Below are 15,762 nucleotides of genomic sequence, written 5' to 3' on the forward strand. Positions count from 1 at the left end.
GCGTGGGTTTCTTCTGGGTGCTCTGGTTTCCTCCCACAGTCCAAAGACATACTGTTCAGGTTTGCCCATAGTGTGTGAGTGATGCAGAGAGGGTGTGTGTTTCACTGATGTATGGATGGGTGACCCAGTGTAAGTAGTGTATCTAGCAGTGTAAGTCTTTGGGTGCTCTGGTTTCCTCTCACATTCCAAAGATATGCTGTTTAGGCTCCCCCATAGTATGTGTGAGTGACAGAGAGAGTGTGTGTGTTCTACTGAGGTATGGATGAGTGACCCAGTGTAAGTAGTGTATATAGCAGTGTAAGTCACCTTGGTGAATAAGATGTGTGGGCTGATGACACTAACATAGAGTTCATTGGAAGTCACTTTGGAGAAAAGCCTCTGTTCAGTGAATAAATGTAAACACTTAAAAAGAAAATTTATCTGAGACTTGAAGATAAATCAATCAAGGGATTCCTCTAATAACTTTTTTGATTCAATAAAAAAGGTGAACGTATCCTGAGGCTCACAAACACTGAAAACACAGGACAAAATTTGGAGGTTGTGGAAGATCATGTTTTTTTTTTTCCAGTCATTTTAATAAAAATTATTTATAACGGATGATTTTTAAACAGTGTGATTAAGGGGTTTGAGAACCTAACTATAAACTGAGGAACGTCTGTTAAGCTTAAGCTTCAGTGACACGCAACGTCAAAACAGAAATTAATTATGCAGCATTTCCCCCCTTACCCCTCAGTTTAAACGCTGCAGAATCACGGAGGGAAAGGCGACATTACGAGCGTCGCGCCTGTTCGGAGAGGCGGAGCTGCGGCAGGCGAGTAGTTAGCGCTGCTCGCGCTGTGTAGCCTGAATGTGGTCTGTTCGAATCCCACTCTTGTTAGTACGGTAAATAAGTCCGGAATACCATGCTGTATAAATAAAGTTGTTAATTTAACACTGCAAGTAGTCGCAGACAAAAGCAACAACTAAATAATAACGAATAACTAGGTGCAGCACTCCGGGCGACGATAACAATGCGTTCTTTGAAATTGTTGAGCTGTGGCAGTTCCGTAATGGCGGCCTGTCACCCTGTGGACTGTACCACTCATACAGGGGTGCTCCTGTGCCGGGATTTGACATACTGGCTGAAAACTGGAAACCCTCCACAGTTGACCAAACTAATAAAAAGAGGCAAAAAATTTCGTTTTTAATCTGTGCCATATTTTTGTACGCATATTACGAGGCAGGACATAGGAACACCCAATGGTATAGTCCGGGTTTGCCACCAGCTGATGCGGCAGCGCTGGAGAGTGGGACAAGTGGAGAAACTTCGCGAACGTAGGTTTCGAATGAAAACTTAGCGCTTTTACACGTTATCTTTAATTCATGTCAAAGACATGCCGAGAAAAAAGCCGTTCAGTAACAAACAGAAGAAGAAGCAACTTCAGGTGAAACGGGAGAGGAAGAGAGGTACTATAACGGCACATTCGCAACAACGCAACTACTGCAATTTTGCAGCAGAACACGAATAAAAAAAGATGGTGCCTATTTATACTTTTAAATGAACTGAAGTTTGTAAGCACTGAGTGGGTTGAAAACTAACGTGAATTTAAATTTTAATTCACGCCGATTATATAAGTTTTAGCTAGAGCCAAGCCGCGCTCCTTGGCTTGTTAGCTTCATCATCATGCAAATTATTAACAAAACAATGTTCTCTGCGTGTATTTATCATTACAGTTTGATACTTTCGATTTTAAATTAAATAATTTCATTAGGTTTCATTAGCTTTTTACTTCTGGAAGTACCACACACTGACAGCTCAACCGCGTAGCTACTAGCTGTCGACGTGTTGGCCTGAATTTGGCCAACTTTTGAGGTGATTTGGACTTGGTAATGCAGTGCGTGTTGCTTTTTAAAAAATGTATTCTCACATTAATTAGTTATATATCGTGCACTGCAGTGTTGCTAAGTTCACAATAGCTAACGATGATGTGCTGTGTGTGGTGGAGAGACAGTGGACAAACAAACTGCGCATTTCGCGATGCCCCGCTGGGACTATGCTAACACTTAATGTTCGCGGTTCGTACTTTTCTTTTGTTCACTTTACATTAAAAAGAAAAAAACTGAAGAGTTTTGACTCGCTACAAAAGTGAGGGGCCAGGGGCAGGGCCGAAGGTTTAACACTTTCGATTTCTCCTCAACTCAACTGCAGTAGCTAACTAATTCAATGGCTTTGCTTCTGGAACCACGGAGCTAATGTCGTCTGTAAATAAAATACGCAGCAATTGTAGTACAAACGCTTCTCAAACGACCGAATATGTAAACATTTTTTTTTTTTTTTTAATCTAACGTTTAAATGTGATGTTCGTAATGATTAGCGGTCTTGTGTTCGTGTTCTGCGCATGCGCGCGAGAAACAGCGTGTCGAGTGTGTAGATCGAATAAAGCAGGTCGAAAAGTAATCAAAAATTTAAATTCTTTTCCAGTTCATAAAGAGTAATCGAGTTTTACTGAAGCCTGTAAAAAGTATCCAAGACAGCTGTGCACTTATGGTCATGTCTGTTGAAGTGACTGCCTGTTTGTCTAGTGTGACATTATGTAGATGCACGTGCGTTGAGTCTGTGTCTCAGCCCATAACATGTGTCTCCCAGGGGACACCGGTTCTGGTCCCAACAGTCGCAATGCAAGTACGGAACGGGGAAAGGAGAGGGAGCCCCAGTCCGACACCTCGGACAGCGAGACAACGGATGTGAGGAAGATCAATCAGCAGCCTTCCCACAGGGAAGGGAGACATGACCCTAACAGGTGCCACACACCTCCCTGCAAAAAGTCCACATGACCCAGCAACACAGGCTATAGTTGCTGTAGTACCTGTGATAGAAACTTAGCAAGTTCAGTCAGAATTCAGTTGTTGTCATTGGTGAAAACCAAAATACCTGCGGTAAACACAAGACGGTGGGTTTTGAGAAAAATTAAGGTAGGTGACACAAAAACGAAAATGTTGGGAGCATGATGTTTAATCATTCTCTCCATCTGTGTAGGTACCGCCTGCACTTTGAGAAGGAGAGTCGGGAGGAGGTGGAGAGGAGGAAGAAAAGGGCACGGGAGAAAATTCTTGAGCCGGCAGCAGAGGCAGATCTTGAGATTGACATCAATGACATCTATCCTCCAGAGAAAGGTCAGAGCTATGTCTTCAAGCTGTCTTGCTGGGTCATTTTAATGTGTTAATGGATGGACTTCTATGCCTACTGTACTGCAGTATTCATTTATGTTTATTTAATTAGTTTATGCTCCAAAGTGACTTACAGTGTTAAGCTACCTATATTAATTTACCCATTCATATGACCGGGTAATTTTTACTGAAGTAATGATGGTTAAATACCTGGGACAGCTGGTAGAGTGGTGGTTAGAGCTGCTGCTTTTGGACCCAAAGGTTGCAGTTTTGAAGCTATTTCTGTTGTTGTTGCTGTCACTTTGAAGAAAACGGTCTGCTAAATGAATAATGTAAATGAATCTAAAAGCAGCAGCTCCAACCATTGTGCCACCTTCTGCCCCATTCATACGTGGGGCAGGACACAGAATTGTATTAATATTGTTGTTTAATTCTTGGAAAGATTCTTTGGTTGTACCACTGAGAAAACTTCCAATGTATTGCACTAGTAAAATTTGCAGCAGTATAAATAAATTGTTGGTTTCCATACCTGACACTTTTATCCAACAAAATAATAATGGTGTCAGAATAACACTTTGATTTGAATATCTTGAAGGGTTGGATTTCCCACGTAGACCCTCCTGGCATTATGAGATGACAAGAGAACAGCTACTTAGAAAGGAAGAAAAATTATTTGGAGAGTTTCTGGAAACCCTGCACTCTAAAAACCCACCTGGCTCCCTAAGCCACTTTGAACACAACCTTGAGGTGAGAGAGACAGACTGATATGACCTGTCCAGTCAGAGCTGCACCATGAGTAAATCTGTGAAGGCGATGGGATTGTTATGCATTAGAATAGTAGTTTTTTTTGGTTATGTGGCTGGCTGGCAGAAAAACATTGTGTCTTTCTGTCTCTCTCAGACTTGGCGACAGCTGTGGAGAGTGTTGGAAATGTCTGATGTGGTTCTTCTCATTGTAGACATCAGGCACCCAGTTGAGTATCCCCTATGCAGCTATTGTTCACCATGCTTCTTTAAGAAACTGTTGCCTGAAATATCCACCAGATGGGACTAGATGTAGTGTTTTTACTCTGTTGATACCAGAGCATAAATATCTTCTTGCTGTTTTTCCAGGTTCTTCAGTTCCCAGCAGCTCTGTATCATTATGTCACCAATGAGCTCCATAAGCAGGTTATCCTGGTTCTGAACAAAGTGGACCTTTGTCCTGCAGCTCTGGTACTGGCCTGGAAACACTATCTCTCCAGTCTGTTCCCCCATTTGCACTGTGTTTGCTTTACTTCTCACCCAGGGCAGCCGTACAGCACAGGTGAGCTCATGGAAGTGTTTGCACAACCTAAAGCTCCCATGCTGAAAATTATCAAAAGCTTAGAACAAAATTAATCAAACCTAAACTAGATGCACATTTTCACTTTCATGGCAGAAGTTGTCTATTGGTTATAATTCTGCTTTGTTTAGTACTCCAGAAGAAGAGGATACGAAGGAAAGTGGGCTGGTGTCAGGCAGGAGGTCCTGTACAGATACTAAGGGCATGTCAGGACATTGTTGCTGGTAGAGGTGAGTTAGTTACTCTAGATTTGGAAAAGGGGTATTGGTAAAAATCAAATACTTGATCACTCTGCAACATATTTCCAGTGGTTTTGCTTGAATGTTAAACCCTGGATATCTCTTCTTTCCTCCAAGTAATGCCTTTTTTCTGAACACAGAAATTAGCATATTCTTTGGGTTGTCTCTTCAGTAGTGTTTGTATTTCCTCAGTGGACCTCAGCAGCTGGGAGCAGAAGATCCAAAGAGATGCTGCTAATGACTGCCAGGAAGGGGAGTTGTTGGAAGAGGGAGAGTCTGTGTTGGTGGAACACTACAGTGATGTTGCCATGGAGATGGTCAACTCTTCGCAGGAGCTTTACAAGGATGGGGTCCTCACCCTGGGTTGTATTGGTAAGACAGTTTTTCATGTCCCTGTCACTCTGCAAGATAAATAAATGCTCTCCTTTGCTGCACAGAAGCAAAGTAAAAATTGGAAGAAGCAGTCAGATGGTAAATGAATGTTTCATTGCTCTGATTCCCCAGGCTTCCCAAACGTGGGGAAATCTTCTGTGCTTAACAGCCTTGTTGGAAAGAAGGTGGTGAGTGTGTCTCGGACACCAGGACATACCAAGTACTTCCAGACCTACTACCTGACCCCCACCGTTAAGCTTTGTGACTGTCCTGGGCTGGTATTTCCTTCACGTGTGGACAAACAGCTGCAGGTGTGTGTTTGTGGGAATGTCTTGACAAAATAGCTTTCGTTTAGGATAGTCAGCTATTTTAAAAGAAGTGTAGAAATATGAAACTTTCATAAATTTTTATTATTGATATTGAAGAGTGGGTCCTAACAATGATATGTATAAAAATCTCCTATTTGCACCCATAATTCTGCTCTGTTCTAGATCTTGGCTGGTATATATCCAATTGCCCAGCTCCAGGAGCCCTACAGCTCTGTAGGGTATCTCTATGAGAGGATGCCCTTCCACGCCATTCTCAGGCTCAAACACCCCAACGGCGAAGGAGAGGATGGAGAAGCAAAGTGGACAGCATGGGACATATGTGAAGGTACTTTTGCCAATTTTGCCATGATGACGTTTGATAAACTTAATTGTGCTTTCCAGTACTTATGCAGTTATTTAATTGTAGTTGTTTTGTGCAGTGCTGTGATAAGGAATTTGTATCACACTTTATTATGTATTCATTTTAGCTTGGGCTGAGAGAAGAGGGTACAAAACTGCTAAAGCAGCCAGGAATGATGTGTACAGAGCTGCCAACAGTCTACTGCGACTGGCTGTTGATGGGCGAATCTGTCTTTGTTTGAGACCACCTGGGTACACACCCCAAAGAGGTTAGTACAGTTCATATTTGCTTACTGCAGTGCACTGACACACTTGCATAGCTTTGTACAGTGCTTTGATTGTGTACTATATTAATTCTGCTGGTTCATGCTGTTTTGCAATATTTTAAACTTGTATTGACGAAACTGGTACTTTACCGATTGATTACTTTGGGTGGAATTTACATGGATTTCCATGACTGCACAAGGCTCCATTTGATATCAGTAATAGTAATCACAATTCTTGTATTATAATGATAGCGGGTAGAGGTGTATGCTAATTCCCTTACTCCATGTTGTGATACAGATGTCTCTAAAATTATTGGCACCATGACCCAAAAAAGCAGTGTTAAATAAAAAAGCACAGATGAACACCTGTCATCACCAAAAAATGAAGGAAAACCTCTGGCTTTTATTCATATACTTATTTCAAAACAGATATTCATCATGAACGATACAGTTTGACCAATATAGGTTTAAAAATTTACTAGATCCTATTTCTAGTACTTTGTGCAGTCTCCTCTGCCATGGATTACAGCACAAAGTCTAGGATTTTCCAGTGATTAAAAAAAAAAACAAAACACATTGGGTGGGGTCTTGTAAAACTTTTCCAGATCACTAATGTCCTTGGTTTATACTGTGACATTTACATTTATTCATTTAGCTGACGCTTTTCTCCAAAGCAATTTACAATTTTAAGGCTACAATTATTACAGTTACAAGCTTATATGATATGACTTGATATGTGTGAATTTGTATTAACGCGCAAATCAAATTAGCCTTCTAGTCCCATTTGGGTTCATAAGTTGAAGATCCAGTGTATTCATATTGTGAACACCTACAGTTTTGCAATATTGACACTTCTATCATCTAGCTCACATGCTCAAACTAGTTTTGTGATCATATCAAACGATGCATTAATGCCCCCTGTTTGTAGGTTGTTTAAATGGTTAAATTAAGCCTACACACATAGAACAAAAAAAATTTTTTAAATCGACGTTCATATTGTTTAAAGTTCTTCAACAGCGTCACTTTTTTTTGTTAAATTTCAGAATTGTGGTCATCTTGTATCACAGTTGGCCCAGTTCATGTTTACAGAGGCATGCGATTTGAGGTCTTTTTTGTCACAAGTGGAAAGCATAGTTTTATTAGGCCACTGGTTATAATGATGCTTAATTATATATCTTGACTGCCACTTTGATTGAATGTATTGCACAGATCAAATCACTTTTAACTCTGTTAACTCATTCACTAATTTTAAGTGCATGTCAGTCAGGGTCATGGTGGTCCGGAGCTCGTCCCAACAGCACAGGGTACTAGGCTACTCAGGGAACACCCAAAATAGGATGCCACCCTGTCACAGTTGCCTTGATTAAGTTGCATTAATTCAAATAAAATTAAAGCTTTATCTTAAGTCTTGTAAAAGAATTAAGATCAATGAATTTTAGAAACTAGTTCAGTTTAGTTGAGTTGAAAAATTACAGTGAATTCTTGGGGAATGCTTTTGATTTAACAGGATTTAAACCAAGCATTGCATTCAGTGTTCAAGTGAAAAGTGGTACAGGTCAATACTGGCATGTAATCTGAAGGGAAAAAAAAAAAAAAAAAAAAACCACAAAGACAAGGGTTCCTCACTCCCATTTTTACATGTTTTATAAGACACATGGGCAAATCCATCGTTTTTGACATTGCAAATAACAGGGTTATGTGAAAGAGATTTATTGTCCCCCAGTCAATGCATTTAGTTGTTTGCTGAGTAGCTGTACTTGACGCTTGCTTGACATGGAAGTGGTGTTAATTCATCATTAGCTATTTTTTTTTTCTACTGAGATTAAAATTTGAAATGTAACTGCTGTTACAAGAAATGGACAAGCAAAAAATTTCCTATGATTTAAAATTTTCTGAAATCTATTTGAAGTAGAAAATATCTATTTATTCTATTCCAAGAACTTATCCCAATAATATACACAGAGTAATAACCACAAGAAAAATACATCTTATTTTTTTGTAATATGCATAATGTGGTATGACTTGCATTACCATGACTGACGTTACAATTTGTCCAGTTATAGTAAGCAGTCACCTATACCAATTTGGTTATGTAGCGTAATATCCAGCCTTCTTAAAGTAAATGTTAATATACCATAAATAAAAACTGAATTGTCCAAATAAGACATCTCATCTAGGATAACAATTTTATCATCTAATTATGGCATGTAAAATAGTAAAACGTTTTTAGTGCATGTTGCAGTTTGTAAAAGGTACCAAAAGAGACACTTGACACAATTCTTCAATTCAGTACTGATTATAATGTCTTACGAAACATCATTTTAAAAGTCAAAGTTGAATTTAAACAATCCTCATCTGTGTACACGAGCAGGTGACTCAAGGTGCATCTTAATTTTGTCGCTGGTGTAGATTTTGTCTTCCTTTACAGGCCGTTTTTAGAATCTGCCAGTTTTCACCATGACAGACACTTCATACTGTTCTCCCATCTTTGATGTGACCTTACCAGGAAAGAGTTCATTGTCATGTTCATTTTTCTTTTTCTTCAGCTTCATCTGTCACATCGACGCAGCATGCCACTTTGCTACTCACTTTCAGGTTACTTCTTGATTTTGGTCCCAGTTCAGCTTTTGTTGAAGCTTTTTCTCTCTCTCTTATTTTCTTCCTGCTCTTCATTTTGTACTGAATATTCTTCTTCTTACATTCATTATATTTCTCCCTGCTCTCCTTTAAGTTCAATCCACATTTACCCTGATGTACAGCAGCAATCATTGGCATTTTTTTAACCTATAGTACAGTTAACATGTTATCAAGTATTCGTCTACTTTTGTCTTTGAATTTAAGTGTAAATGTGTTTGCTTTGATTCATTTTTATTCTATTTCTGTATTACTAAAATTCACAGATTTTTTAGTATTACATTTTTTTACCTGATGAGTTGCAGCTGATGGAAAAACTTGGACAAAACTTTCACACATCAATGACCATAAAAAATGCATGAAGTATAGAGGATTGTGGGTAATTTGTACTGCTATTTATTGTACAAATATGAATGCGTATATGCTGCCACCCATTGTTTAGGATGCAAATTAACTGTAAAACAAAACTGACTGACGTTACAGATGTGACCGATGTTAGATTTCATACCCTGCCCTGTGAGCACAAATAGTTGAACTTCAGTTTTCCTTTCCATGAATAGGTTAGTATTTAAATCAAAGGCTTAACAGAAAACTGAACTGGCCATTTTGTGACTGATGTTACATGTGTGCTAGAACTATCTTTGGAGCTATATATGGAGAGAAAGTACAGACTTTCTTCAAAGTTTAACATTTTGCAAATTACTAAATTATCTTTAATGTGTGTTGCCAAGGATCTTTCAAATATAAGAAAATTTCACTGTGTGGTGACAGTTAACTTGGGTATATTTGACAACACATAGCAGGTGACAGACATCACCATCAATAGATAAGTCTATTATTTCCAATAGCACTCAGGTCTTCTTAAAATGCCAGTTAATTTCCAAAAACCTCTTTTTGTGTCCCTCTATTCATGGATTTGCCCATATTTAAGCCATTTGTGTTTCACCCTCATACTGAATAAATAATTCATCCCTCTGGTCAGTTTGTCTCCTTGTATCTACTCCTCTTCACCAGTTACAAAATCTTGTAGTATATTTTTTTCCAGTATTTTGCAACCCTTCTATTTTAACAATTGAATGTCATGTTGGTTAAAAGACCTGTTCCTTCTTTGTACTCCAGATAAGTGGGAAATCCACCCAGAAGTTACTGAAATCATTGCTCTGCAAGGAAAGCGTGAAGAAGATGGAGCAGGAGAGAGAGATGAGGAGGAAGGAGAATCTAGCTCAGAGCCAGAAGAGGAGGAGGACCGGGACGCTGATGGCGATGATGAGGAAGGGGAAGAAGATGATGATGATGGTGGTGGTGGCTTCTTGAAGCCAGGGCAAAGGGAGGGTCTCAGGCCCAAGATGATGGTCAACATGTTCAGTGTCCTTGGAGAGAATGAGTGTGAATAGGCGGTGAAGAAAAAGGGGTTATTTTTTCTTTCCCACAATTTATGCTGGTCACCCCCTTTCTTACCTCATTCCATTTATTTCTCACACTTTCCTGTCATCCAGAGATTATTCCTGCTTTGCCCCACTCTCTGGCTCTGGCTGCCTGTGGTCTGAGTTATTCTGTTGTTTCTTCTTCTTCTCTTTATAGTCTTCCAGACATCTGAAATCTTCTCAGTAAAATTGCCTTTTCTCTACCTGCGTTTTAAGAGATCCAACCTCCCTCCTATTTTGATATTCCCTTATTGCCAACCCCGCCAATCTATTTTGCATACGGACATTTCTGTTACACAGCTTTTAATCTGCAGGTCAAGCCCTTATTTCTCCTTTTGTGTTGGACATCCACATCACTATTTTCCATCCAATAATGATTTTGGTTTCCTTTTTTGCAGTATTAACTCAAGTTACTTCGACCATATATTTCATAAGACAATTCACAGAGCCACTGATAATGCAATCATTTGTTTATCGGTCACTTATTGATCAGTAACCTAACAGCTGTGATGCCAAAGGTGCGTTGATTCCCAGGGAGTTATTAGTGTGCTAATCCGCTGCATACTATGGTGGTTTGAGGGCTTGTAGTCCTGTACTCTAAACAGTGAAGTAGTGTTGTAACTACTGATACTACAGTTTCGTGACCTACAGTACTACATTACACAGATGTGCTTGTTACGTAATGCAAGGCTGTCAGATTATTGTATGAAATTCTACAGTTCCTTGACAAAGTTCTGTAGTGCTTCATAAATTTTACTGCAACGCAGTACTATATTGCAATACTGTAGTACTGTATTATAAGAAATTGTTCTGTGCTGTAAGACAAGTAGCATTGCAGTGCACCATTAGACATTCAGATCTAAAAGACTTGCTCTTTAGTAACACTCTACCATCAGGGTGAAACTAACAGCTCTTGTCATTACGTGTGTACCAATCTAGGTGCGTGTTCAGCATTCCTGATTTCATTCCTAATTTACCCAACTCTGTTGGACCTTTTTTGCAATGAAATATAATGCTATGACATTAAAAATTGACTTGTAAGTGACTTGTCTTCGACTTGTAAATCACTGTAGTTTGTTAGCTTCGGAGATGACTGAATTTGGTGAGCTTCTTGAAACTTAGCAACTAATCATGTACTCATTTAACCTTTGAAAATTTTATACAAATTAAGTTAATGAAGAGTGAATGGTATTTTTCTTTCCAAAAACCAGTTCAGCTGGTCAGCAGCAGTTTAATTTAGTCAGGACCCCAAGGGATTAATGTTGTGACTTAAACAGATGGATTTGATTAATTTGGTATCCAATCCTGAATAGACTTGGGATAGGATTTTGTGATATTACATCACAATATTAGTATGAGCTTTAAGAAAAGTTTAGGGCCTTAGAACATTTCAGATGAAGTGAGTGTGCTGTCCTTTGTTTTGGTCTTTGTTAAATATCATCCCTTAGGTTCCCTAAATTATTGAATATGCGACATAGTTTTTAAAGCAGGATGTTTAAATCTTTCAAAAACACAAGTTTCAGATTTACGGGCGTTCAGCTTCATAAATTGTACCAATTAATTACTGGAGTGTCAAGCCTTTTTACTGCATGCTTTGGGCCAGCCAATGATGTGCATGTGGTTCACATTAGACTGAGTGAGGAGAAAGACGAGTGCTTTTCTTATGAGGTAAGACCCCAGCGTCTCATACTCCACATGAGCACAAGCCCTGTTTGTAACCAATTAGTTTCATCTGAGGACCAGAAATGTAATGAATCTGGAAACTGTTTCTTTAGTCAGATTCAGTTGTGTTCTAAATGGATGCATGGTTTGGGTAACTGCTTCTTTCAACAAGACAATTTAAGCAGAATAATGTGTTTGGGATATTAAACAAGACGACACTGGAAACACTCAATTATTAGTTAAACTAAGTTCAGTTTTTAGGCCTCCAAGACACCTTTACAGCCTCTGAAACTTGTTCTGTTCCTGTAAGTCCTGAACAAGAATATTCTAATATAAATTTGCACAGTATTGCATATATGCTGGGAGACGTGGTGGCACGGTGGGTTGGACCGGGTCCTGCTCTCCAGTGGGTCTGGGGTTTAAGTCCCGCTTAGGGTGCCTTGCGATGGACTGGCGTCCCGTCCTGGGTGTGTCCCCCTCCAGCCTTGTGGCCTGTGTTGCCAGGTTAGGCTCCGGCTCCCCACGACCCCGTATGGGACAAGCGGCTTCAGATGGTGTGCGTGCGCGCACACATATATGCTGTTGAAGTGGCAATACAAATTACTTTAATCTCTCTTTTTTTTATTCTTTGGGATTTTTCCACTTAACTCAGAATATACATCTTCGAAAATTTTCAGACTGCGATTTGCTCTCCTATAAAATGTGCAGCAGTACTTCTGAACAGAGTTAAGAAGCGGGCATAAGAGTAACTTACTGGGTACTGGTGTACGACCTGGAAACCACAGGACAGGCCTGAAGGAGGCCGGCATCCCAAGCGTGGCACTGAAAAACAGTAGTAAGCAAACTGTTAGACTGCAGAGGGTGTCATTTAAAGGTGTCATGTTTATTAGAAGGTTAAAAATGGCTTTTGCTGCCATTTTCAGTGCTGATGTCTGAGAAATGTCCGTAGGTGCTTCTGTATATGCATTCACACAAAGCGTTTTTTGTCTACCTGGGTGGGCTGGTTCTTTTACTTTAATGCGTATGAGCAGGGGTTGAATTTGCTCCTCTGTGAATTATTTACATGCATTTGTCTGGGTTGAGCTCTACACTCTATGTGTCAATATGTATTTTTAGCAGGCTGTCTCACTGCTTTGCAATGGCACTCATTTTACTGACCTCCCCCAACCCCCACACCCTTACCCCTCATTCACTCCACAGAGAAGGGAGCAGCACATTTAATAATGTTACCAACAGCATGACAGTTTAAAAATTAAGGAGGATAAATATGGGTCTGTATTGTATATATTTGTAAACTGGTTACTCAACATTTAGAAATAATTTGATTTCGTAACACAATTTTTTGTCATGAGCAAAAAAAAAAGTTTTACGGGGAGAATTCATAGGCAAAAATCAAGGTGTGTTCAGCTGGAGCAAAAGATGGGGAGATGATTGAACAAAAAGTGTTTTCTGTTGTGGAGGAGAAGAAATGGAAAGCGGAACTGGTGTGATGGACGAACAGGGCAACAGTTGGGGACTAGCGCAACTGTCACGGAGACAACAGCAGTCACCCAGGGCACAGCGGGCTGCAGAAACCAGACACCTAGGCAAAGTGCACTCCAGTCAGAGGAAGTTGCCGCACAAGGGTCTAGTGCAGCTGGGACAGTCCCTCAGAAACACAGTGAGCACTGCAGGCCAACCTATGTCTGCACACCCTTTGGCCACTGTCTGAACGAGAAACCGCCCCCAGAGTCAATAAACTGAGTCTCAGCAACGCGTGTGGAAGTGTAGCAACAAGGCAGTTGTAGTAGCATGTAATCCCTCAGTGCAGGACAGCTGTAAATCCCTTTTCACATTTTTAGCTCTGATAATAAAGACGTTTTCTTTTTGGGACGGTTCATTTTTCCTTGCTATGGACAGACGTGGTTGAGCTCATGGAAACGTTTGCTGAAATTCAGTCAACAAACACCGGGGTTTCAAGCCAAGAGCAGTAAATGGGAGAGCCGACAAGTCTTCCGGAGGCATCTTTCATTATTCAAATATTTGTTTTTGTGAGTATCTGTTATTTCTAGAGAAGTGGCCTTGGAGTATTATTGCAAGACAGTTGTATCGACGGTCTGTTATTAGTGTTTGTTCTGGAGAATTTCTACAGGTTTATGTGCACCTTCCAGCCCAGTAAATTCTACAGGCAAAGCATGAGATATAAAACTGTGATAGGATAGGACTGTGGAACCTGCATTAGGACTCTGATGAAGAAAAACAGGTCATGTAGAGTGAAAACAGAGTTAGTCAGGAAATGTTTGGTTGAAGAACATGGATAAAACCTAAAGAAAAATATATGGGCCCCATACTGACTCTTACAAAGACCCTGGTGCGCTAACTCCTATGATCACCCTTCCTTCTAAAGAGACCCACTCAAGCCTGGGACACTGACCATGCTTCACTTAACAGTACGCTATATTCCAGTTGTGGACCTATAATACCTTTGCCAGTATGCAAATCAAAGGGTCTTCTCTTGACATACTTTCTCCTTACCCGTCAACAAGTCCTGCCCATAGCTGATGCGCAGTTCCCCATCATTTCTAACTTAGTGGTCAACTTTTTAGTGATTAGTTCTGCAGATTTTTATTAATTTTTTTGTTAAATTGAAATGACTACCATTATATTATTTACATACACACATTTTCTGAAGCTGCTTGTCCTAAGTGGGATGGGGGTGAGCTGGAGCCTAACCCAGCAATACAGGACACAAGGCTGGAGGGGGAGGGGACACACCCAGGACAGGACGCCAGTCCGCCACAAGACACCCCAAGCAGGACTTGAACCCCAGACCGGCCAGAGAGCAGGCCCTGGCCAAACCCACTGCACCACCCAAAGTGACTTCCAACGAACTCTATATAGTGTTACCAGCCCACACACCTTATTCACCAAGGTGACTTACACTGGTAGATACACTACTTATACGGGGTCACTCATCCATACAACAGTGCAACACACTCTCTCTGTTACTCATACACTATGGGCTTACCTGAACATGCAAACTCCACACAGGCTGAGCAGGGATTGAACCCACATCCTCTCACACCTCCCAGGTGCTGTGAGACAGCAGCCCAGATTATGATACTGGAGATGCATTAGAAAAATGAGGTGCGGAGAGACTGAGTGATGCTTGAAAGCAGTGCAAGACATTAGGCTGCTGCTTATGTTTCTTTTTGAGAATGTGAAAAATGTCAGCAGTCTGGATAGATAGGATAGAGCGCAGCAGACGGGGACAGATTAAATGTTTCAGCTGGAGAATGCTGGGAATGTGAGTTTGGGTCAGTTCCCCACGTTCTGCGGTCCTGACATTCTCAAGCTGATCTGTGTTGTCAGAATCCTCTGCACCCTCCACAGCTGTCTACCCCTTTGGGGTGCGGTGTAGGGCGTCAGTAAGTGTGTGTAGAGTTAAGTGCCTCACTATCTCTTCTGCCTATTTTCTTCTACCATCTCTTGGTTTTTATAAATTCATGCTGGTTTTGTAATACCTGAAACATACACCAACGTACACTCCCTTTCAGATGGCCACATCTGAATTGGACTTTATTCAATTCTAGATGGTGAGCCCGCCAACTTAAATGATCTCAGCTGCAGTACACGTGTGTGGTCCTCTGTTTCCGTTAACAGCCGACCAACAAAGGCAGAAGTTGAGCCAGACAGCGTGGATCAGCGCCAGGATTAGTTACGTCCATTTCTCATAATTTTCTGCAGTTTCTCAATGAAACATAGAAGTTGTAGTGTGTACTGGCATGAAAAACTTCTGCTGTATCCTCAAAGCCTGTAGGAAGAATAGCGAGCATGGACACTACCCAACTGTTTTGCTCTCTCCCTCTTTCTCCCTCTCTCAGACACACACACACACACACACTGTCAATCTTGCTCTCTCTTTGAATTCCTCACAGGATCAGACCTGCTCTATAACGCTTCACTGCCTTTCCCTCAGAAAGAAAGAAGCACAGCTAGAGGGAGAAACTTGGAAGGGGGGAAAGTGAAGAAGAAAAAGCTTCCAAAA

General features: G+C 40.6%; 1 protein-coding gene across 2 annotated transcripts; it reads left to right on the top strand.

Moving 5' to 3' along the window:
• Nucleotides 1-1,235: 1,235 nt before the first annotated feature.
• gnl1 (guanine nucleotide binding protein-like 1) lies at nucleotides 1,236-11,114 on the top strand. 2 transcript variants are annotated; one of them, XM_018731987.2, is made up of 12 exons: nucleotides 1,236-1,314; nucleotides 2,627-2,780; nucleotides 3,017-3,153; nucleotides 3,743-3,894; nucleotides 4,048-4,119; nucleotides 4,260-4,452; nucleotides 4,602-4,700; nucleotides 4,902-5,081; nucleotides 5,214-5,392; nucleotides 5,573-5,735; nucleotides 5,878-6,018; nucleotides 9,769-11,114. In XM_018731987.2, exons 1-12 carry the CDS (start codon nucleotides 1,269-1,271, stop codon nucleotides 10,041-10,043), a joined length of 1,791 nt encoding a protein of 596 aa, XP_018587503.2. In that variant the 5' UTR covers nucleotides 1,236-1,268; the 3' UTR covers nucleotides 10,044-11,114. The 2 variants fall into 2 exon arrangements, with proteins under 2 accessions (XP_018587503.2, XP_018587502.2); XM_018731986.2 differs by having other exon boundaries at nucleotides 1,260-1,446.
• Nucleotides 11,115-15,762: the final 4,648 nt, after the last annotated feature.

The sequence above is a fragment of the Scleropages formosus genome, chromosome 18 (assembly GCF_900964775.1).
Source record: "Scleropages formosus chromosome 18, fSclFor1.1, whole genome shotgun sequence".
Taxonomy (NCBI): Eukaryota; Metazoa; Chordata; class Actinopteri; order Osteoglossiformes; family Osteoglossidae; genus Scleropages; species Scleropages formosus.

Coding starts and splice junctions, on each gene's coding strand:
- gnl1 (XM_018731986.2), top strand. CDS start 1,374: ATGCCGAGAAAAAAGCCGTTCAGTAACAAACAGAAGAAGAAGCAACTT. Junction 1,447..2,626: donor GAAACGGGAGAGGAAGAGAG/GTACTATAACGG, acceptor TGTGTCTCCCAG/GGGACACCGGTTCTGGTCCC. Junction 5,736..5,877: donor AGCATGGGACATATGTGAAG/GTACTTTTGCCA, acceptor TATTCATTTTAG/CTTGGGCTGAGAGAAGAGGG.